This window comes from Populus trichocarpa, chromosome 2 (assembly GCF_000002775.5).
Source record: "Populus trichocarpa isolate Nisqually-1 chromosome 2, P.trichocarpa_v4.1, whole genome shotgun sequence".
In the NCBI taxonomy this organism is placed as follows: domain Eukaryota; kingdom Viridiplantae; phylum Streptophyta; class Magnoliopsida; order Malpighiales; family Salicaceae; genus Populus; species Populus trichocarpa.
Window position 1 is genome coordinate 9,972,364 of NC_037286.2, and position 24,137 is coordinate 9,996,500.

At 33.0% G+C, this 24,137-nt stretch overlaps 4 protein-coding genes across 12 annotated transcripts; all 4 read right to left on the reverse strand.

Moving 5' to 3' along the window:
• Positions 1-5,917: 5,917 nt before the first annotated feature.
• LOC7483767 (30S ribosomal protein S9, chloroplastic) lies at positions 5,918-7,668 on the reverse strand. The gene is made up of 2 exons (XM_002302428.4): positions 7,170-7,668; positions 5,918-6,347 (listed from the first exon to the last, which is right to left on the reverse strand). The coding sequence occupies exons 1-2, from the start codon at positions 7,515-7,517 to the stop codon at positions 6,060-6,062; spliced, it is 636 nt and encodes a 211-aa protein (XP_002302464.1). The 5' UTR covers positions 7,518-7,668; the 3' UTR covers positions 5,918-6,059.
• A 438-nt stretch (positions 7,669-8,106) lies between these two features.
• Positions 8,107-12,614, reverse strand: LOC7483769 (F-box/FBD/LRR-repeat protein At1g13570). Of its 9 annotated transcripts, none has more exons than XR_008058423.1 (9): positions 12,203-12,614; positions 11,256-12,101; positions 10,763-10,918; positions 10,268-10,571; positions 9,765-9,927; positions 9,582-9,642; positions 9,002-9,078; positions 8,709-8,904; positions 8,107-8,628 (listed from the first exon to the last, which is right to left on the reverse strand). XR_008058423.1 is itself a non-coding variant. In XM_024595870.2 (4 exons), the coding sequence occupies exons 1-4, from the start codon at positions 12,212-12,214 to the stop codon at positions 10,290-10,292; spliced, it is 1,296 nt and encodes a 431-aa protein (XP_024451638.2). In that variant the 5' UTR covers positions 12,215-12,613; the 3' UTR covers positions 10,088-10,289. The 9 variants fall into 9 exon arrangements, 1 of the variants encoding a protein (XP_024451638.2); XR_008058420.1 differs by having other exon boundaries at positions 9,002-9,476; XR_008058422.1 differs by having other exon boundaries at positions 8,107-8,466; positions 8,553-8,628; positions 9,002-9,642.
• LOC7483768 (protein DETOXIFICATION 33) lies at positions 8,324-9,262 on the reverse strand. The gene is made up of 3 exons (XM_052450156.1): positions 9,002-9,262; positions 8,709-8,904; positions 8,324-8,466 (listed from the first exon to the last, which is right to left on the reverse strand). Exons 1-3 carry the CDS (start codon positions 9,260-9,262, stop codon positions 8,324-8,326), a joined length of 600 nt encoding a protein of 199 aa, XP_052306116.1.
• A 2,847-nt stretch (positions 12,615-15,461) lies between the features above and the next one.
• Positions 15,462-16,158, reverse strand: LOC7483770 (calcium-binding protein CML37). The gene has a single exon (XM_002302431.3). It carries the CDS (start codon positions 15,992-15,994, stop codon positions 15,572-15,574), a length of 423 nt encoding a protein of 140 aa, XP_002302467.1. The 5' UTR covers positions 15,995-16,158; the 3' UTR covers positions 15,462-15,571.
• Positions 16,159-24,137: the final 7,979 nt, after the last annotated feature.

Here is a 24,137-nt window from a genome sequence, read left to right on the forward strand (position 1 = left end):
AGTAAATTCAAATCTTAACCTAGTCAGTTAACGCGGTGGAAATCTATGGGTTCAAAGGTTGGGTGGGAACCTATTTTATAATTTGTGACATATAGCATATTATCCATTAGCTTGGCTTGTTATGCACGCATGGGATAAGCGCTAGCCTTGCTCTTTGTTTGAATTTTATTTTTTTTTGCCTTTTTCTTTGTTTTCTTTACACTCTTAAAAAAATTTGTTTCACTTGCTTTTTGTTTTAACATGATTCTTAAATAATATTATAATTTTTTATTTGAATTTTCATATTTTTTTTAATTATTATATATTTGATCTAAAAATAATAATACTAATAAAAAATTATTTATGAAAATTTGATTGAAATCAGGTATTTATTATTAAAATATTACATAGATTTGAAACATGATTTTATCATATTTATAATTTTTTAAACTTTCAGTCACATAAAATATGGACATATTATTTTAATATTATTTTTAACTCATTTTAACCGTTATAAAAAAAAATTAACATAAACAATATTTTTAATTAAAAATATTGTGTTGGTTAAGATAAACAAGAGGTACATTAATATAAAAAGTTATCTTTTCATGATTAATGATAATGCAAAAGAATTTTCTAAGACCCGAAAATGTTTTTTACATTTACAAAAAATTTGGTCTCTTCGCAGCATAACACGGGCATATGAACTAGTTTATATCAATTTCTAAAGGCCTGGTGGACTATAATAGGAATTGAGAATTAAAAAAAAATTATGAGATTACAACCAAAAATAGGCTAGACTAGGTTACTTCCTAACTTGGGTTTCAAATTAAATCATGTGGAGTTGTCTTAACGTGATCTTATTGACTTAATATTTCAAATTAAATCATGTGGAGTTATCTTAATGTGACCTTGTCGACCTAACGAATTCAGGTAAAAAAGATCAAAGAAAAAAAAACAAAATAAGCCTCATTGCCCCAGGTCACGCTCTTGAACCGAGTCATGAACTCCACTAGGTTCAATTAATTGTTTTCTTTTATTATATGATAGAAATATATGAAAACCTTTTCAAAATCAATCAAATATTAAATGTTAAAATTAAAAAAAATCAATCAAATATTAAATGTTAAAATTAAAAAAAATCAATAAAAAATCAACATTGAATGATGAAAATTTAAAACTTCAAGTAGTGAAAAAAACGCCTAGACGCACGGTTTTGAATGGCCTAGCGTGCATAGGCCTTTTAAGAAAAAAACACATTGTGCATGGCCCAGGTAGCCCTAACATGCCTAGGCCAGTTCCTTTTCCTTTTCTTTTTGTCATCCACTCTTTTTCTATAAAAAAATTAAACAAGTGACTAGGCGCTAAAGCAGATTCTGATTGCCACAATTGTGGCTGGAAAATTAGGGAAAGGGTTTTATGGGCCTTGAATCCTATTTTTCAAGATATCTTCACCTAAAAACACTTTTAGAACCCCTTTAAACCCTCCTTAAGTCATATAATAACCTTAAAACACCTAAAAACAACCAAATACAAAATCTAAACCAAACTCAATCTACTTTTTTAGGGATATTTAAAGAAAAAACCATCACCATCAAACTATTCTTATCGAATGGAACCCATTGACATCAAGAACAACGAGTTTAGTCATAAAAAAATAGTCTAAACAATGATTTCCTCTCTCTTCATCATTTTCAAGCAACTTTCTCTCTCATTTCTCACGGTTATGGACTGAAAAATAAAACAAATAAACTTTTAGACTAAAATAAAATTATTGAGAATTTGAGATTGAGCTTTTTTTTCTTCGTGTTTTATATTTTAGTCATTTGTCTTTTAATTTGTTATTTTCTCTCTTCACTTATTTTTTGACAACCCTCACTCTCCTCTCTCCAACTCAATGTTTTAAATGCAAAGAAAATAAAGTCTTATACCAAAATGTAAAAACCTCATCAAACAAGGATTAACACTAAGAAAAATTGAAAAAAAAACTCTAAGAACAAAAGGAGCTAAAAACACGCCTCAACTATAATATTAGGAAAAAGGATGAGAATTTGTTTCAAAGTCATTTTAGTCTTCATAGTTATGTTAAATCAATAAAAATGAATTTAATTTTGCCAAATTGAACATAAATTTAATGCCAGAACATTTTTTCAACATTGTGAGAAACCCTTGTAAAGTCAACCGAAACCTTTTATGGCCTCAAATTAGCTAAAGATTAGTTAAAAAAAATCAACCTGAATTGAAAAAAATTTATGAGCCTAGATCTACTTTCTTAGGCATGATAAAAGCCAAATAATACCCTAAAGGAACTCTTTTTATGGAATGAAACCTTTTGACACAAAAATTGATTTTTTTTATGGTTGTAATCGAGTCAACTGATACTTTCTCTCTTCTCTATCATATCTTGACAGCCCTCACTCTCCTCTCTCCAACTTAAGCTTTTAAATACAAAAGAAAATGAAGTGTTAGACTAAAATGTAAAAACCTCACCAAACAAGGATTAAAACTGAGAAAAATTGAAAAAACAAATTCAGGAACCAAAAACTCTAAGAACACGCGTCAATTATAATATTAAAAAAAAGAATGAGAATTTGTTTCAAAGTCAACTTTGGTTTTCATAGTTTTAATCATGTTCAATCAAGAAAAATAAGTTTAAAAGTGAGCATCAATTTAATGTCGAAACCTTTTTTCAGCATTGCGAGAAACCCTTGTAAAGTCAACCGAAACCATTTATGGCTTTAAATTAGCTAAAAATTGGTTAAAAACAAAAAATCAACCCGAATAAAAAAAAAATTTCGAACCTAGACCTACCTTTTCAAGTAAGGTGAAAGCCAAATAACACTCTAAATTAATGACTTCCATGAAATGAGATTTATTGACACTAAAATCAACATTTTTTTCGTGTGGTGAGGAATAGTTTATTGCCTGCACCTTAAAGGTTTTTGTTAAATGTATTATTTTACGTGGCTATGTAATTTTTATGGAAAGAATTAAGAAAAGTAGACACACATGTAAACATGCCATATTATGAATTTAAGAAAGGGCCTACGAGAGAACAAGATTTTATAGCCTAGCACACAAAATGGTAAGTCTAGAATAGCGAGGCTCAATAAAATCCAGCCTAGACAATTTGAGGGTCTTAAATGAACTTCACGAATAAAGGACCAAACGGTTCAGAGTCTGTTTGGTATTGTGATTGCTGTTGTGATTGTGGTTTTAAAAAAACAATTTAATAAAAAATACTTTCTGTGAGGTTTGTTTTTAATTTTGATGTGTTTAGTTAAAACCGTGGTTGAAATTATGGTTGAAAACAAAGTAATTTGTTGTGTTTGGTTAATATGCTTTTTGTATGAGGTTTGATTGTAAAATTATTGAAAAAGACATTATAATTATACATTCATACATACATACATACATACATACATATAATTAACTTCTAGTTAAACGGACACTTAATCTATTAATCACGCCGATGAATAAAAGAACAAAAGAAATCGGCTTTGAAAATGGAATTGTTACATAGTACCTTACATTATTTAAGTTAGGTAAGTAGTTGATATATAATTTTTTTTTAAAAAAAATACATGATATAAGATTATTTAACAATTAATAAATACATAATTAACTATTATACATATAATTTCTAAATATAAAATATGTCTTGAATGATAATATATATATATATATATATATTGAACAAATAATAGGAGAGCTTTCATGTGTGAGATGTTATCGTGTTGGTTATGGCACGGGTCTTGACTTTTCAACTTGTAATAGTGATAGTGATAAGAGAGCTTATATTAGTGTTGACCAAAGAAAAATAAAGAAAGTAATAATGATAATAGATGAGTGATGAGAAAAATTAGAACTAAAGAACTCAGCTTTGAAAATAGAATTGTTACATAGTATCTTATATTATTTAAGTTAGGTACGTAGTTGATATATACATATTGAACAAATAATAAGAGAGCTTTCATGTGTGAGATGTTGTCGTGTTGGTTATGGCATGGGTCTTGACTTTTCAACTTGTAATAGTGTTAGTGATAGGAGAGCTTATATTAGTGTTGACCAAAGAAAAATAAAGAAAGTAATAGTGATAATAGAGGAGTGAAAAGAAAAATTAGAATCAGTCAACTCGTGTATAAGGAACGACGGTAGCTTGGGTTGGGAAAATTGTGTTAATTAATTAGCAGTATCAATGAGAGAGAGGAGAGCACGGACAGAAAAACAATTATAAATTGTTTTTCAAAAACTGAGGTTGGACCTCAGTTTTTGAATGGAGCTCATGTAAAATAAAAATGTAATTCAATTTAACCAAACTCTTCAGTCATGTGTTTATTTCTAGCCATAGCCGCAACTGCTAGTGCCAAACGGGCTCTCAATTCGTCGCTCGTCTGCACCATTGTTTTCCAATTACTGTTTCTTCGGCGGATCCTCCTACGAGGGTGTTTGAATGGGAGATAGCTTGTGCTTTTTTGAGTAAAAAACATGTTTTTATAGCTTTTAGAGGTGTGGTTTGTGCTTAAAAGGTATTGTACCTTTGACAAAAAGCCACCAAACCTCTAAGCCAAACACACTCGAAAAACCACACCTGCTGCTCAAGTTCAGTTTTAGCTTTTTAATCCAAAAGAATGGAATTAGGATTATCAACATGATGAGCTTAGATTTTGTTTAGTATGAATTTTATAAATTTATTTAACTTATTTTATAAATTCTTAACTCATAGCAAGTCATAAATATATTTGATTAAAAATATCTTGACTTGAATTGAACAAAAAATTTCCAATAAAAATCTGAACTTATGAATTCTAATTCATATTAAAAAAATTATTTTGAGATATTTTTACTAAACATATTTCTTAACTTAAAATCATTTTGATTTATTTTTATCATAAATTACTTATGAAAACAATTTTTAAGTTAAGACTCGGTCAAAAGTGATTTTTATCCACTCAAATTACATTTCAGTGCTCAATTCTTCTTCTTCTTCTTCATATATATATATATATATATATAAAGGTTGCTTTCAAGGAAGATACAGTGTATTCCAGAGGCTCTTTCTGTTGAGGTGAGTTTGAAATATCGTCTCTTATTTAGTGATTAAGCAAGCAAAGCAGTTAAAGCTTGATGCACACCTTAAATATTTATTTGAGATTGCTTTCCAGATTGAGTAGATTAAAATCTAGGACCAACGAAAATCGGAGAAGATGCAGAATCCGTTGCTCAGGATGGAAATGGAAACCGAAGCTTTTAAGGGATTTGAGTTTCGAGTAGTGCTTTTAATTAGAAATATTTTTAATTAGAAATATATTAAAATAATATTTTTTATATTTTTTAAAAATTATTTTTAACTTCAACATATTAAAAAAATTTAAAAATATTAAAAAAATTCAAAATTTTAAAACATAACATTTCAGACGCATTCTCAAAAGAACCCGAGTCTCTTCGGAAAACACAAGAACAGTTAATGGTCACCAACAACAGCAAATCATGTGAAAGGGAATAATCTTATGATTTTTTGACACAATAAAATCTGATATTTGAGTCAAAAAAGGCGATCGCATCTGCCTTCGCACAATAGATCAAAGTACTCTCTCTATGAACTTTTGATGCACTTAAACATCAGGTTTATTTTCATTTCCCAATCTCTCCTGTGACGACATCCAGCTGGTACTCATTAATGGCGATGCTAGATGACTTCCTTAACGAAGCAACTGTGGTATAATTCACGGTTACTCTGGCAAATCCTTCTTCTGTACCAAACTCGTCCTTCAATGAAAATGCACAAGCACCACTAGCCAATGACGAAGAAAAATCTACTTCCCCCCTCCCGCGGACAGGGTTGGTAGGCAAAATCCACTACTATCTATTCTACTGGCATTTCCAACCTAAGATGAATGATTCATGATCTAAAGAACCTCCAAATGAAAAACAAAAATCACCAAAAATAAATTCCTTGTACTCTCACCCAAAAATAATACAGTATCTGACGCTGAAATACATTGACATAAATGACCCAGCTACAAGAACATGTACAAACAAAGGCAGATAAGAGGAGACGCGAGCAATCATTTCCAATCTCAACGTTTGGAAAATTGTGGGGCCTTGCGAGCTTTCTTGAGACCAACCTTCTTCCTCTCAACTATTCTCGAGTCTCTGGTTAGAAGCCCTTCCCTTTTCAAAGGTATTCTGTGGTTCTGACTCACCTTTAGCAATGCACGAGCAACGCCAAGGGAGATTGCCTGAGCCTGACCAGAGAGGCCACCTCCATGAGCCTTGACAAACACATCGTAGCTGCTCTCGTACCCCAGAGTTACCAGTGGAACTTTCACATACTGAAGCCACAATGGATTTCCTTGGAGATATTCCTTTACAGAAATAGAAAGCCCATAAAAAAAATGTATAAAACGCAGGGGGGGGAACGTGGCAAAAAAGTGGCATAATCACATCAATACTCAGAGAACTCAAAAGGCCAGATTATTGCATTATAAGTACATGCGGTAGGGCTGCAATGTGTGTAAACTGCCATCCTCATTTGTGACTTTGGAACTTTGGTATCTACTGTATCACTTAGAATTGGGAAGAAAGCATGATAATTGAGCCGCCCCTCATTGGAAAGCATGTATTCGTTCGAAAGGTCTACTACTTTGATTGAACACACAAGCCCTAGATTTGCAGGCACCAAGGTGCATGTTTTTACTATTGAGAGCACTTGTACATCCAAAAAAAAGTATTGCAACTTCCGTCAGCCCGCTTCAAGGGACCAGAACTACATCATTGGCGAAGGCTACTCTCAAGCAAAATGAAAACTAAATCACGGAAAGGTATAGCCTTTCCTTTTCCATTCAAAAACCTATAGCCAAAAAGAGGACTAGGAGTTGATCTTTTGAGAAATAGGCACCCAGTATGGTAACAATGAGCATGAAACACTCATTCTTCCATCAAATAATTAAGAAGGCAAGCATAAAATCCAGTCATTGCTCATAAAACAGCTTGTGCCATGTAATTTTTCCACATAACAAGTACTTTTCAGATAACAAATATGGCAATTTTAAGATAAAATCCGCGCTGCAATCACTTAGGAAGCATAAAATAAAATGAGAATATCAAGAACAATCAACCACCCAAAAAACCACAGTTCCCATAAAGGTGAAAGAAAATGTAAGAAAAGATGGAGAATTGGCATTTACCTTTGCGTCGCGATAATTGATTATAACTTTGCCAGTGCCTTCTTGAAGAACAACACGAGCAATGGCGCATTTTCGGCGACCAGTGCCATGAATAGGTTGAGCTGCGAAACCACCAGGGAGTCTCGATTTCACTAATTTCTTGAGGTCCGTGGTGGTTGTTTCGGGAGAGGCAACGGTGGCGGTGACACGGAGAGTAAAGGGCTGTTTGTTGGAGTTGGAGTAGGGGGAGAGTGAGAGAGAGAGAGATTTGGACCGAGAAAATGAAAGGGTGTTTGGTTTTTGGGAAATTTGAGAGGAAAATGAGAGTGAAGAGAGGGATGATGCAAGAGAGGAGATTGAGATTGACATCTTTTCGGTTTCAAGGCAAGCGGAAAAGATTAGTGCTTTTATTTTATTAGACTTTGAGATTGAGAGGGGAAAGAAAGGAAAGATGGGAAGTACGTTGAGCGGGTGGAGCAGGGGAAGGAAGGGGATAATGTTTCCTCAATTGACGATAATGCCCATAGTTCTACGATGAAGGATTTTGTAATAAAAAAACTGATGGTGTCGTGGCGTTAAAACAACCATTACATCAAAAAACTTAAGTTCTCTGTATATAATTTTATAATATATTATTAGATAAAATTTTAATATATTTTTTTAAATAAAAATTATTTAGGTTTAAAATTTATAAAGATATTATTTTACACTTATTTTTTATCAAATAAAATAAAATAAGATAAGATGATGAGATTGATATTTAAGACTATTATACTTAAATCACTATCTCCTTAAAAATTTAAATCGTTAAGGAGGCCTCTAACGGTTTAGATGAATTTACGAAATGACAAGTCATTAAGACCATGAATCTCTGTCGCTACCTTGGTTCTTGAAAAGATGCATGAGATTCCATTGACAATGGTTCAGGAATCAAGGTAAACCTCTGAAGACACTCCCAAATCACTGAAGCTAAACCAATTCATCGATGACATTCAAATGTGTCACAAGTACAACAAAGTTAAAGATCAAGACATTCATGGATACAACAGAAAAATTATTTGAGAGCACATTCCGCTTGAGGTGACACCAGCTAGTTTACTTTGTCGGAGGTCACTCACTTCTAGCTGCATCAGTTCTGAATTGGTTCGGAAAACTTAGGAAAGAGTTAGTTTAAGTCATGGCAGAAGGTGTAACGCCAGTACCACAGCTGATACCCAGGCCGTGGCCATGACTTTCCCCTGTGCTTGCAAGAACTTTTGAATGGGAAAATTATTTGCATAAGCAAACAATTGTGGAAGCATACACCGAGCAAATTTCCCTGTAACCAAAATCCCCAACCAACCGTGAGAATATTGTTCCATCCACAAGTGAATGTAGGAGGCACGTTTAGTCTGAAACCCGCACCGGATCATTTTGGTCTTTCCTCCTTTTTTCCAGCTGGGTTGTTTATTCCGATGAATCCATTAGTTAACGTTTGTTTCTGTCCTCCCAACTTGTTTGTATCAGAACAGATTATTGACAATGGAGTGAAAAAATTAGGGGGGAAAATCTAGTACTAACCAGCAGCTTCAGATATCTGAGTCGTCTCTCCAAAGAGCTCTAACATGGGAGGAGACCAAACATAAATTGGTATCATTAAGCAAGCCGTTGTCAAGAGAATGATCCATGATCTCTGCATGTATCTGCCCAACATTCTCAGCTTTCCAGCGCCATATGCTTGCCCACATAGTGTCTCCAATGCACTCCCCATTCCCAACTACATTCAACATAAAACTTAACGATATATCAAGAAGATTTCTGTGCTTTTTTCAAAGTATAAAGCAAAGTGTTGGTGGCTAAGGCAAAAAATGTACCATGACCCCAAATGCTAGACCAGCAATAACAGAATTCTCAACAGAAACAGCAGCAAGATCAACCTCATTGACGAGACCTGCAAAGGTTTGAGTGAGTGCACCAAGCGAGTTTTGACATATGGTAGTAAGAATTGCTGGCCCTGCAAGCTTCCATAACCTCTTTGATTCTTGCCCGGACTCATTAACAATGCTAAAAAGTTTTTGCTCATGATGCCCAATATTGTTCTGGCTAGGTAGAAGTGGAGTAATATCCGTGGCCATAACTTCTTTAGCTACTAATACACTTTAGCTATGGTTATCTGGCTGTGTTATGATTACAAGGTTGGTTGTGTGAGAGAGTTTCGACAAACCGAAGTAACACTGGCCCTTTCTTGGGACTAACGATGTCCTGCTTCCCTCTCAATTGGATTTCGGTAGTGATTGGTTGGAGCTGCGACCATGAACTAAGAACCATACTCGACCGTGACTCCATATTCTTGATTGAAGGAAATTAAATGAAGAAATGCATAAAGTAAACCGAGTCCTGTTAATATTAGAATAGGACCTAAAGTTAAGGTAGCATGAATAACGTGCTACTCACCAAGATCCTTCGTTGGCTTGGAACATCTTTGTAACTCCCATGATTTGTACAGCATGCAGTACTGTCCAAAACGTAGAAAGAAAGAAACTTTAAGGAGTTGGTTCAATAAAATGAGATTTCTATTTTCAGTGTTTTAGACAATAATGGAAAGAAAATTTCCATCTTGAAGAGCCCATGACATACTCTCTCAAGATTTATGAGCGACAACTAGCCCCATGCCTGGCTTCTCCTTTGATTTAATTCTATTTAGAGCGTTGAACGAGAGCATTCTGCTTAGATTTGAGACGGGTCGCCTTGATTAGGAGGGTAGAGTTAGAAAAGTAAAGGATATGTTCCTATGGATATCCTGGTTTCAGAGATGACCATCACACAAAAGAGAGATACTCATTGAGTTGAAAGGCCAATATCAGCACAGCACATAGTCAAAACAATCACATCCCAACTGCCGAACATAAAAACACTGCAGGACAATAAAGGAGCTCGCAACCAGCTAACCATAAAATGGCTGCAAAAACCAGAAGCTGAATCGTGCATTCAAGCATATGATTTCAGAGTAACTATATAGTGACAGATTTCTACTTGTAACTGGCCATTTTTTTAATCACACAAAAATGAACAGTGCAGACACAGAAAAGGTTAGTTTCTATTTACATTTACATGGGAAGCATTTTACAGCGCAGCAGTACCTGCCCAAAACGCAGTCCATAGTTATAGCTCCAGATGAAAGACTTCTGCTTGGATTGAGGCTCGCCGAAAATGCAGCAATTGTTTTACCAACTCCCATCCTCCCTCGTTGGAAACAGGCTTAATGGTCATCTTCTCAAGCACAGGAGAGTTTGAAAGCAGAAATTTAATGCAATCAAGTTCAGATCTAATGCCAGAGATGCCAACTATTTTCACCAGTCGCAATTGGCCAAATAAACACTTCCAATGGTCATCGTCCCAGAAATCAGTTACTGGTCCCACAACAGCTTGTTCCTCTGGGCGAGCCTACATGGAATCCAGTATATAAGAAACCAATAATATCCCCATGTAGTGGTATAAGATATAAATTGATCAGGCAATTTTTTTTCCTCCCCTTCCTCTCTTTCTTTATTTCCTTCTTCTTCTTTGTTTTAAGAAAAAAAAATCGTGATGCAATCAATATAAAATTTCACACAAGCATATCGAAAGTCATTTACCAATATCTCTATTTCTTGCAAATTGGGGCAGCTTCTCAACAGACAAAAGGCAGCTGAATTCTCTTCATAGTCATTGAAATTTAAGCGTATAGAAAGGTAGTTCAGATCAATGCATGGCTTTGGCAACTTGCTTGGAACTTTGCCGATAGCCAAATACTGGAGAAAAGAAATGAGACAAAATGATGAAATAACCTAGAAATCTTATAATAAGGATAATAAGGCAGCACATAGCATATTTCCACTAGCCCTTTCAAATTTCCAATAGCTACAGTGGTGTTAGAAAAAAAAGGATCACCAAGAAATACATGAGTTGTTAAATGAAATCCAAAATTATCAAATCTTCAGCATTATAAGTATTGAAAACAAAGACACAAATTGATGCAGTTCAAAAACAATGAAATTACTTCAGATAATCTGTATAATTCGATCAATCAATTTGTTAAAATTTCAAGGGAGATTGATGTACTATAGATAATGTTGGTGGAGATATTACCTTAAGAAAGTAACTCTGAATCTCAAGTCTTCGAACATGGGGCAGATTAACAAAAAACCTGAGCAATTTACTAGAACTCCCATAAGATACATTCTGGTCATTTTTGACATTCACATACAATCCAATGGAAACCAGAGCCAGTACAAAAGTATTCTCAAAACTAACATCATCAAAAACACCTCCGACATCAAAAAATTGAAGATTAGGTGCATTGATGTTAAGATGAGTAAAACCATCAAAGTTAATCAATGTCAACCTCTCAAGCATAGCACAGCTAGAAATCAGTTTCTCAAACACCTCCTGTGCCAGGGTAACATGCTGAAGGTCAAGATTCTTCAAATTCCGGAATCCTTTGAAAGCCAAAGGAGGTTTTAGCAAACAATTAAATAATTCTAAATAAACCAAGTTCTTAAATGAGAACAAACAAGAAGGCAACTTATACTGCTGGCCTTTCCATATCTCAAGTACAAATTCTTTGGCAGAACCTCTCGATAAATGAAGAATCCATCGATCAATATCGCTGACAGCTAATAGATCGCAGTGAGATAGTTTGAACTTGTAAATTGGACCATTGTGAAGTAAAAGTATATGGTCGATAATATTGACAAGCTTATTCTTAATTGTAGTTTGATCTTGGGAAGAGATTGAGATGCCTTGAGAATCAAACACAATATGAGGAATTTGAGACCATTTGTACCTCCACTTTCTTTTTAAAGCACTAGTTCTCACTGCATCCCTAATTGGCAAAAGTGATAGAATTTGGCCTAAAACATGCCCAGGTAAGCTGCTGATCCTGTCCAGCTCTGTGTCTATTTCACATGGGAATTTGGGTGGTTCTCTTTGCGTCTAATATATTTGAAAAAGAAAACAAATTCAGAACTCAGGCATCGAGAAACGGCGAATGTTAACGAGAATATTATACAATCACAAGGACAGGAGCAACGTACAACATTACTCATGCTAAGCTAGATTTTCTCAAGGACAATGCTCAACCCAACAAAATGTGATTCACCAACGAAAGAAGGATGAGAGCTATTATGGGTTTTCTTAGGGTTTAAAATCTTGGAGGCAAAATAAATGATAAATTGAGATAAAGAACAGAATTTGTGTGTTTTTTATGAGTGTAAAATGGAAATGGTTTATGTTGCATAATAATAAATTGAATGGAATTATTTTGATGACTTAACTGGAGGAGGAGGAGGAGCAGCAGCAGCAATTTCAATAGAACTGGAACAGAGAGAACAGAGATGCAAGTAACAGTGCTGAGCTCTTGGTGCGGAAAACCTAACGACTACCCAATACAAAGCTTACTTGGATAGCTGAAAAAAGTAAGAATCATTCCATTGCCGGGATATCCGGGGCTGTTTGTTTTTTTCTGTTGAAACCGTGATTCTCTGGAAAGAAAAAGTTTAAAATTATTATTTTTTTAATATATTTTTAAATTGTTTTAATGTATTAATGTTTTATATATATATATATATATATATATATATATATATATATATAATTTTTATAAATTAAAAAAATATATTTTAAAAAATAACTATTATAATACTTTAAAAAACTATAAAAAATAAAAATACTCGTGTGAAAGTCAGATATATCCCAAACTAGACTAGACAACAAAATAGATAGATACCTCCTAAGCAACAACATCTACATTATACATTATATATTGTATTAAACATTGTATTCACAGTAATTTTTCCATTTTAGATCCCTTAATTCTTTTAACATTTTCATTCATTAAACTTTATTTTTTTCTAATTTCCTACTTACAAGTTGTATTGGCAAGGTTTTACATGTTGAGATTTATTTTGATTTGCATGCTCTCACGTATTTAATGTGTTATAGAATATTTTAATATTAAATTAATAATATATTTTATAAAATATAATTTTAGATTATTTTTAAAAAACTTCAGAACACCGATGATCAAAATTAACATAAGAAGAAAAATAATATTTTTTCTATTTACATTGTTCAAAAAACAACGAAAAGTTTAATTTGTTCTCTCAAGTTTTATCATCTGATAATTTTTTTTTACCTTTTCATTTTAGTTATAAAACTTTATTTATTTTATATTTTAGTTCCTGGTCATTGTAAAGTAAAAAAGAAAATCACCGAAAAGAAAGAGCAAAGAAAAAGCTTCTAAATGATCAAATCTCAATCACCAATAACTATGACTTGTCATATGCTTTTAGTTTTATCATTTGATAATTTAACTTTTCATTATAGTTATGAAACTTTATTTATTTTATATTTTAGCTCTTGACTATTGTGAAATGACGGAGATACTAAAAAAAAGAGAAGAGAGAAAGTTTTTAGATGATCATATTTTGATCATCAATACTACAACATGTCATTTTTTTTTTATAAAGAAAAGCATGCAGGCTTGACCTTCCAAGCCCAAACATGCCTGGATTTTTTTATTTTAGATTAAGTATTTGACCAGTTTTTTCATCCTAGTTACACCTAGCCTTTTTATATTTTAAATATCCCTTAGATTTTTTATTTAATTGTTTATTTTTAAATTTTATAATAACGTTCTCTTAAAATAAATTTATTGCAATGATATTTAAATAATTATTTGATTTTTCCATAATTTTAAAATAATATTAGAGATTCTGGTGGTAATATTAATAACTACTTTCTGAATAATTATATATAAACCTAATATGCAAAATTCTTAAAAGTATTTTCTCATGAATACCTTGTGCAAATAAAATATTTATTTTTTTACTTTCTCATTGGTACTTTTTTCATAATTTTTCTCAAATTTACTAATTTTTTTATTTGTTTTTATATATTTCACCTAAAATTATTGAGTCATGACTTTTTTTTATTGAAAGTTGCTTGTAAGTTTATGATAAGTTTTTTTATTAAATTTTTTTTTCTAATAAAAAAGATGTGTTTATCAAAAAAAATACACACATCAATAACTGGTTTATGTTGAAAGCATTTTTATCTTGAGTTTTATTTTTGCATGTTTATAGATTTAAATATGTACGCATTCTAGGCTTTTCTTGGATAATTTCTTATATTTTATATACTTTTATTTTTTATTATAATAAACTAAATATTTTTTTTCATTAACCTAATATATTTATAAACTTTGAACTACAAGAAGAAGATCGCTTGGATACTTTCGTCTGTTCCACTATTCGTATCTGATTTCAGTGTGTTTCATGGACCGAAACAAAGATGGTGGACTGATCAGATTCTAGACTGTTTTCGTCAATAGAATTATCTGTATTGACTTTCCATTAGAAGAAGATGCATGGCTTAAGAACCTAGTCCATTTCATTACTCGAAGATGAATTCAGTATCTCATTGATTGAAACACCATTGTCTTGAGAATCCATCAGCAGCAGCTCCATGGTAGATAGATCAGAATCCAAACTGTTTTTAGCAGGCTTATCTGCATTGGAAGGACTTTCCTGAGAAAAAGATAGGAAAGACCTTATATATTTCACCACTCATTGTTGAACTCAATGTTTCGTTGACTGAAACACCGATGTCTTTGGAATTTGTTACAGGGAGCACTATGGGAGACCGATCAGAATCCAAACTGCTTTTGGAAGACTAATTGGAAGCAAACCTGCTATCAGCAGGATTATCTGCGTTGACATGACTTTCCTTGGAGGAAGATGGCATGGAAACCTTCTCTGCTTCGATTTTCATTGACGAATTTGGTGCTTCACTGGCTGAAACACTGCAATCCATTTTCATTGATAAGGCCCTTTCTTCACGAAGCTTCAGTTTTTTTTATTCCTTTAATTTTAAAATTCCACAAGAGGAGAAAAGGAAGAAGAGGAAATGAAAGGTTCCTTTTCGTTTAAGCAGGAAAAAAGAATATACATAAAAAAAACAAGAACAAGAAGTCAAAGAACAGAATGAGAGATCGTAGACAGCAAAGTTAATGCAATACATGCTGGAACAAGTGCATTGGTAATGCCGATTGCTGAACAGCAGTTGGCTTTTTGGCTGGCATTTCTGGACTGTGGTGTCCTCGATCAAGAAAAAGACCAGGCTGCGTATTCATCAACTTTCACTGGACCAAGAAGCAGATGTGACATATCAAAAGTACATCAAAACTCTGGATAAGTTTACATGTACGTTTCTTTGACAGATTTTCTTCATCTGTAGCCGTTATAACATATGAATTATGAAAAGAAAATTCATGACAAATGTGAACTCCAAGAGTTAAACAATAAAAGAAACAGTCTTTATTCTTACAACGTACAAGACATGAAGAATCCCATAAAAGAAACAATTGGTTTACATGTTATGCAATAGTACAATACATAAGAACATCATTTCATCATAACCATAAATTCTTCAAAGCTAAGAACACCATCCCCATTAAGGTCAAACTTGTTTATCATCACTTCGCATTCATCAATTGATCTTGACTCTCCAAGTCTACCAAGCATTGTTTTCAAGTCCTTGGCTCTGATAAACCCACAATTATCTATATCATACAAGTGAAAAGCCTCTCTCAAATCATGCAACTTCTCTTCTTCTCCTCCAGCTTCCATTAGCCTAACAAGATCCTCCAATCCCAACAAGCCATCTCCGTCTGAGTCCAACGACTCCACAGCAAGTTCTGCCTCCTTCATGAGCAAATCTCCTCCAATCAAACTTAGACGATGACTTAACTCAGATGGTGAGACCTTCCCATCACCATCTTCATCAAGGCAGCGAAAAACAACTTCAAATTCTCCAGCGTTAACCATGTTAGAATATCGAACTAAGATGACAAAGAAGAGATTAACTTGTTTTGCAAGCAAATGACAGATATCTTACTTCTTGAATTGTGATACAAAATGGAGGATTAAACATTCCTATATATAAATTTGAAGGCCGTGTTCCGCTTACAAGGTCTTTGGAGCGACCATCTCCATCACCCGAGGAGGAAGTAGCATTAACGAATTTTTAAATACAACAAGAGAAAGTTCAAACTAGAGAAGGTGGTGAAAAGAGAATAATAATGCCGTGGCTGCATTAATTTAGTATTTTACAGGCAAGGAGGAGGAACCTGACTGCACACGGAGAATTCACTGTGTAGAAGAATAATGGGTAATGGTCAACATCTGCCTTGACAATTTCTGTTTTACTACATAGGTACTTCGGTCTAATTTCTTAACACTAGAGTTTTAAGTAACATGTGTTCGATTCATGAGGCCAATAACCAGAATAATTACAACATCAGAGGTGGAAATACAAATCCAAAGTCAACATATCCCAATTCTTAAACGGGTCATGGCCGAAACGGGTCGATCGGAAACAATCTGTCGACCATATAGAAAAAAATATAAAATTACGTTACAGGAAAAGTCCTTGCATATTTCTTGTAAAGTGTCAGGTGACTGCTTAAAGTTATCATAGAAATAATTATTACCAAAGGTGGTTAAGGAGACTCCCTCAACTTCTCGAAGTAAAGATACTTTCTAAAAAAAATTATTCATTTAAATGCATATTCTTAAAATCATATATATGAGAAAATGATTTAATCTCAATTTTATATAAACTAACTAAATTATCAACTAAAAAACATTACCATAAAATTCATTTGAAAATCCCCAAATTCAAAATACCATTAATTCAAGACGTGGTACGTTTGCTTTGTTGAGTTTTTTTCTTTTCAAAAATGTATATAGCGGGGGTATATCTTTAATTAAATCATTTAAATAAAATTTAATCTCAATTAGCACACAAATTAATTCACCCAATAAGAGAGAAAGCTATCTTATCCACTATAAACCCCGTCATCTAGGGATTATTGTTACTATACATTTCTTCTATGAAATTTGGAAGAACTTAAAAGACTTGTTAATTTATGCTCTTTGATATATAGAAACAATCAAGGGCTTGACTTACTATTTCTTGTCAAAGAATCGGTGGGGGGAGAGATCACGCAGCCATTTGGATTACAGGATTTTCATCCCTATTAATTAATTGGCCATTACTACATATAGACCTTGAAATCGTCTCTAGCTGGATTTGTTTATTATGGAAATTTGTTTTGACCTTTATTTCATTTAATAAATAGGGCCCTGTCTTCCCTTCACACACGTCGTACGGTCAAATTCTATCTACTAATGTAGAAAATTTCAGCATGTTCCAGCCAATGAACTAAGCTGAATTGCAGGATATAGCAAAGAAAGGATCTATTCTGGGAATTAAGCCTGAGAATATGGTTGCTAAATCAATGGCACCTCACAAGTCTTTTTGAATTATTCACGTGAAGCAAAGCTAGATTATGTAACATGTTGTCTGATTTCCTTTCTGTGTTTTTTTGACTGGTTCAAAACGTGAGGTTCCAATATGGTGCTGGCAACTGTCTCTTTGATTTACCATTTCCAAACATTTATTTAATTTGTACCTACCATTGTCCAGAAACTAGATGAGTTTTTGTGCTTGCTTCCAAGAAAGGCCAGCGTTTAATTATTATTTTTTCATGGTATATATCCTCCATCAAAAGAAAATTATTCCTTAATAGTTTGAGTGCAAAGTTGTTCTTCTCTTTTCGATCAAACATTACAAGGAAGTTTCTTAATTAAGTTATTTTCGACACAAACCCTACAAGGAAGCTTCTCAGGTGCCATTTAGAGAAATCCAAAAACATTCAACTTGAAATGCTTTTCGTACAATAATGAGATAAAGAAATTCTCTGAAACGTTTTCCATGTTTTCAATATTACTGTATAAAATAATCCATATCGGATAATTGGAGGTTTCGAAATTAAATCCAGTTCTCAGCGAATGATGTGGCTTTGGCTTTTAACACAAGACACTAGGGGTGAATATTTTCGGTTCGGTCCGGTTTTGAACCAAAATAAACAACCAAACTAATTTTTTTTTTAATTTTTGAACCGAACCGAACCGAAAACTGGTTCAAACCGATTAATTTTGGTCCGGTTCGGTTCGGTTTTTTTCCCTTCCAAACCGGTTCAAACCGATAATTAGTGACTGGGAAGACGAACCCGATGTCTTTCTTCTCATCTCCTCGTTTAGAACATCTGAGTTAGACAGTGACATTCTAAATAGTTTGGTAAACTTTCAAGAAGCCACAATCCATGTATCTCATCATCAAAGTTAATACCCTTTGCAGGCAACTCATTAATAATTCATTGAAACTTATTAAAGTGATGTTTCATCTCATCTGCTTTACTGGGACCGGCAGGGTGGAAAGCCTTACTACTTGAGGGGTGAAGGAAAGAAAGTAGATGGCTTGCTAGCTTTCCCAAGAAGATAATCTGTTATCCCCGCTTTTAATAGTCCTTCTTTTAAACTTGTCACATGACGAGATTCACTCAAATAATGAATAATGCTTTAAAAGGAGCTTCTTTACTTAAAGACTAAAGTGAGAGTGGAGGGAGAGATATGCAGAGAAGGGAGTAAAGTGAGAGTAAAGGGAGGGAGGGATCTGCAGAGAGAGAAGGGGGGGCGGCTGAGGGCTGAATGTGATTTTAGGGTTAGAAAACATTGTATTTATAGGTGGTTTTTTTTCAAGTGCTAGCTGGTTGAAACGGTTCGGTTCAATCGGTTTCAGACTTTAAAAATCGAAACTGAACAGGACCAGAATTTTTTTGTGATTTTTTAATCGGTTAATTCGGTTTTTTTTTCGGTTCGGTTTTTTCGAGTTTTTTTTTCCGATTTTCTCGGTTTAATTGGTTTATCGATTTTTTTGCTCACCCCTACAAGACACTCGAGAAACCATAGATTACGTATGATAGTTGTTCAACATGCTAGGAAGATTAACAATGATCAATGTGACTTCAACAGAAGATTAGATGAAGGATATCGTTTTTGTGCCTAAAACTAGCCTAATTGTGTAAGGTTTTACATTTTTTTTTAATTCATCACAAACATTTATACATCAAAATCTTTTTTAATTGTTTTTGTTTTATCCTACAAGGAATTTGTTTCCCTAAAAACATGATCCAAAAGTATCATATAATTACCTTACACGTCTAAAAAACTTGGACTCTGTGATGGTGCTTTACTATTTATGTGAAGAGTGAAGCACCTCGCTTCTTTTTTTTAAAAAAAAAAATTAGTCTTTAGATTTTTTTTATTTGGTGTTTTTTTTATTATTTTACAAATTAGTCGTTAGACTTTTCTTTTCTTTTTTATTTGATTTTTTTTGGCCTAATTGTATGAGAAAAATTTTCATTTAATTAGAAACTAACTACCATACTAAAAATTTTCAAACCATAAATATTTTTTGTTGAATGATTTGAATTGTATAATTGATTTTTGCGAATTGTGGTGAATATTTGAGGTGATTCGTGATATTGCATGGTAACCCAAGGGTGGCTATCAAGGATTTATTGCTGTGGTGTTGAATATTAAAGGCGTAACAATATATTTCGGTTTAGAAATTTAAAATGTTTTATTTGTGTTATTGTATAAGTTGTCGTGTGTATTATAAGAAAGATAACTCATTCTCAACATTGATTATTAAATATTTGAATTGGCAAGTACAAATTAAATATGTGATTTTATTTTGTGTTTGAAATATATTTTTTGATGTTGCAATCTCAACTTGAAAATTTTATATGTGTATAATTTTGTTTGTTATGATGTATAAGTTATATATATTGATATGTGTTCATACTACAAGAAGATTTTGATTGGATCAACATGATCTCATATAGAGTCGTCGAAAGTGAGTAATAGCTTTCATATCCATTTCAATTCATTTAATCCTTCCAAGTTCAATAATTATCAATAATTAACCATTCATACAAGTTCAATGTCTAACTGTTATTTAAGTAGGGATCAAACTGTCCTTAAGTCCAAATTCAAAATCACTCTTTTAGTTTAGATTTTAGAACAAATATGTCATTTTAGACAATCTTGAATACAATAAACACCTTTTATTTTTTCTAACAAGCAACTTACCTTAAGTAAGATGAGTAGGGTGATTGTTATCTTTCCTGTTACATAACCAACTTATTATTTAGAACCTCTAAAAGACCAGTTAGGATTTCTAGTTATCATAAAATTAAATAATGACTCTTTTTCTCTAATTTTACTTCTTTTTTCTTTTAGGTCACCTCGACATCCCTTGCGAAAACTCTTTGGTGTTACCTTTCTTTTCCATTTTGTTTTTCTAAAAAAAAATATAAAAGAAGTGGCCATGAATGTCAATTGTGTAGAAAATGTATGGATGTTATTGGGTAGCATTTGATTCTTATCCCAAAACCAAAGGGGAGGATGACATACAAACCTAGGTGTTAAACCCCCGGTGCGCCTAGGCTAAAGAAGACAAATGAGTTTTTTTTTTTTATTTTCTTTGATGAGTTTCATTGTTTTCAAGAAGATTCTTTAAAATCCGATGAGTGTGTTGGCCACTAAGGAATTTTGATTTTTTTTTACTATTTCTTAGTGAAAAAAATCATGAAAATACTCCTTATTTTTTTGGTATAAACCACGCGGTGTCTTGGATGCTGGTCTAGACTAATCCACGCTCGCACCGGGTCGGCCCACAGAGGGGTAAAGTGCTCCCCAAGAGAGGTTCTCCATACACAAGGAGGGGTCAAACCCCTGACCTTGCTTAAGAGATGAGAGTGTCGAACCACTCACACCGTGCCCTCTAAACACGATTATAAACTTAAAAAAACCAATTTAAACCAAGAAATCAACATAAAAATCAATGGCATCCGAATGGTGTTCATCGCTCGCCATCTTTCCGGTACAAGCCCAATTTCACCAATACGTTCCTCATATCAATTTATTCTAGGCCAAGTACACACATGGGCCGAACCCTATATTTGCTCAAACTTCTTTTTTTCCCTTAGAAATGCACACACACACATCAATAATTTTATACTTACTGTTGATGATTTATGTCACCTGGTGATCAATACATCATCTGTGTTGTTGTCTTTCATGCACCTCATGGCCGTAATATGGAAGAGAGAACTTCTCAATGAGACATATATCACACAACCTTCGCTCCAAGTATTGGAATCCTTATGCTAGCTAGGCCTGCTCAAGTCACTGTATGATTGGAAGATCTCATTCACAGAATACAGTGAATGAACACGCAACCAGTCAGAAATCTAATAAAGAGAAAACCTTCACGGAGTAAGATAATTGTTAAGACAACAATTATGTTATAACAAGCTCACGATACTTCATAGAAGTTATTGTTATTATTATTACTATATATCCATCAGTTTTTTATCACATCATATTACCAGTGCTTGAAGTTTTTGTTGGCAATGTATTGAACACTTTAATATGATTGGCAATGTATTGAAGTCTTTAATATGATTGGTTTATTCCACTTATGAACAGATCAATCTAATAATTTCTCCCATTCTAAAATCTAGAGACTGTGCTGGGTAGAAAACATAGGCATGTTAAGTTTATCAGAAAAATTTGTTACACATTGTATGATTGATCACAACGCAGTTGCTCACCAGCAAAGATCAACTTTTACAAGAAGCGGAAAGAGGACAGGTTTTTGATGGATACTGCGAAGGGACATCGGCATTTAAACCAACGTACAAGAACGATGGTGGAAGCGGAAATTACGATACAAGTTACAAGGTCACCGAATGTTTTCTCACTGTGGTTGTTTCTTTGACTTTGTAGTTTTGGATTAGAACATGAATTTTGTTATCTTTGATGTTTCAACTACCCAGGTGCGAATCCCATCATATGGACAGACCGGATCTTGTTCAAGATTCAGTGCAAGTTTGCTTTCTCACGAGCCGGCTGATGATATTCACAGTTCAGCTCACAAGCCAGTAGAAATCAGCTGTAATTCTTTCTCTTTTCTCTGTCATATCAGCTCGTTTATTTCTGTGTCGCCCCAAATGCTGAAGTTCAAAAATTAATTTCAAATAATCATTGATATGTTTTTACAAACCCAGTATCTCAATCTCACAGCAAAAAATAATAAAAATTTTATGGTAACTTATATAATGTAAAGATGAAAAAGTTAAAATGGGACCTGTAAAGTGTTAAAGCTTTTAAAAGGAATTAACTTTAAGACTAAGTATGCTTTGAGCTTAAGCCATGTGAGTGCATGCTTAGCTCGGCTATTGGTTCTAGGTCTACAGTCCTAGGCTAGCATTCAGTACCATAGCTTGAAAGCGAGATATTTTTCACAAAAGGCAACAACTCTTCTGCCTTAAGTTGTTTGTTTGATAGTAATTTTTCAACATTAAATTTACAAATTAACCAGGTAAAAATACTTCTTTTATGTTCATTAAATTACACATAGTTACAATTAATTCTAATACTCCACGGTGCTTAGTTAGTGATGTATCAAATATAATTAAAACATATTTGTTTTTATGTTTTAAAAGTATTTTTTAAAAAAATTATTTATATATATATATATATATAGATTATTTTAATTTATTAATATAAAAAATAAATTTTAAAAAATAAAAAATATTATTTTAATATATTTATAAATAAAAAATAATTACTATTACGTTAACAACATTTAAAAATGTCAACCATCTAGGTGGTGGCTCAGTGGTAAAACTTTGAACCAAGAGGTTTGCTCCCTCTGTGATCTCAGGTTCGAGCCCTGAGGTTGCTCATATGATGGCCACTGGAGGCTTACATGGTCGTTAACTTCAGGGCCCGTGGAATTAATTAAGATGCATGCAAGCTGACCCGGACACCCACATTAAACTAAAAAAAAAATACCCATGCTTTCGAAATCATCGACGGACCAAATTGAGCCCCAAATATTACTTTATTACTCGTGTATGATTTCAAAAAGGGATTTTAATTTGTTTAAGCTAGAGCCATCATTGCCGACATTGACTAAATTGACATAAAGACATGTCAAATTGGATCACCTGCCTGACCAAATATGAAGACTGACCCACTTGACCTTTTCTCCTAAGGAGTCGAGAAATGCACAAGATACTTAAGCTCAGTTTTTTAATCCGCGCGCTAGACACTATCAGTAGGGTGATATTTTTTTTAAAAATAAAAATACTAGTAAGTTAAAAATTCAATTTATAATAAATAAATTTTTAAAAAAATATTGATATCATGAGACACTGAATAATATTTTAAAAAAAAAATATTGAGACACTATCATATACGATCAATCAGCGTCAACCATGTTTAACATGCGAAACTCTTGATCTGGGACATGAGCCCGTAACAACACCATGAAGTCTAAATCAAAATAAATTAAGAACTCGAATTCAAATTAACCAAATGTTAAAGGCCTGAAATGAAAAAAACATAAAAAAATAACTTGAGTAAACCAATAACAGTGTTTCGCACTATGACGCAGCGCAAAAAAGTTTTTTTAAAAGAAGAAAGAAAAATTCAAGACTTGATAATTGACCTGACTGTATCCATTAAATCAGGTTAATTTATTAATATAATTAAAAAATAACAATGGATGATGAATAACAATAGAAAAACCCTAAATCATATTTAATTATTATATTGTGCTTTTAATGGTAACCATGTAATTTTATTATGAAAAAATTATGAAAAGTCTGAGATACCCCCGAACATATATAAAACAACAAATGAACTTAGCAAAAATATCGTTCTACACCTAAAACATAGTTTTTTAAGTATTTTTTTTAAGGACAAAAATGTAACTTCGTTATTATAATCCACAGTGAAACAAGGTCAATGTACAGTAGTTTTTCCATGGGGTTTAGGCTCTTTTAATGGGTATTGTTTTTCTATACATTTTTCCACCGGATAGGTGGCATACGCTACACCGTGGGCCATCAAAATTGTTTTCACCGCAAAAAATATGTTAAGGCAACGTAAGTGTTTCAAAAAAAACTAAGACCTAGGTTATTGACTTGACCGAGTTTACTAAGATCGTATGATTTCAAAAAATGAAATAAAAAAATGCAACGAAAAA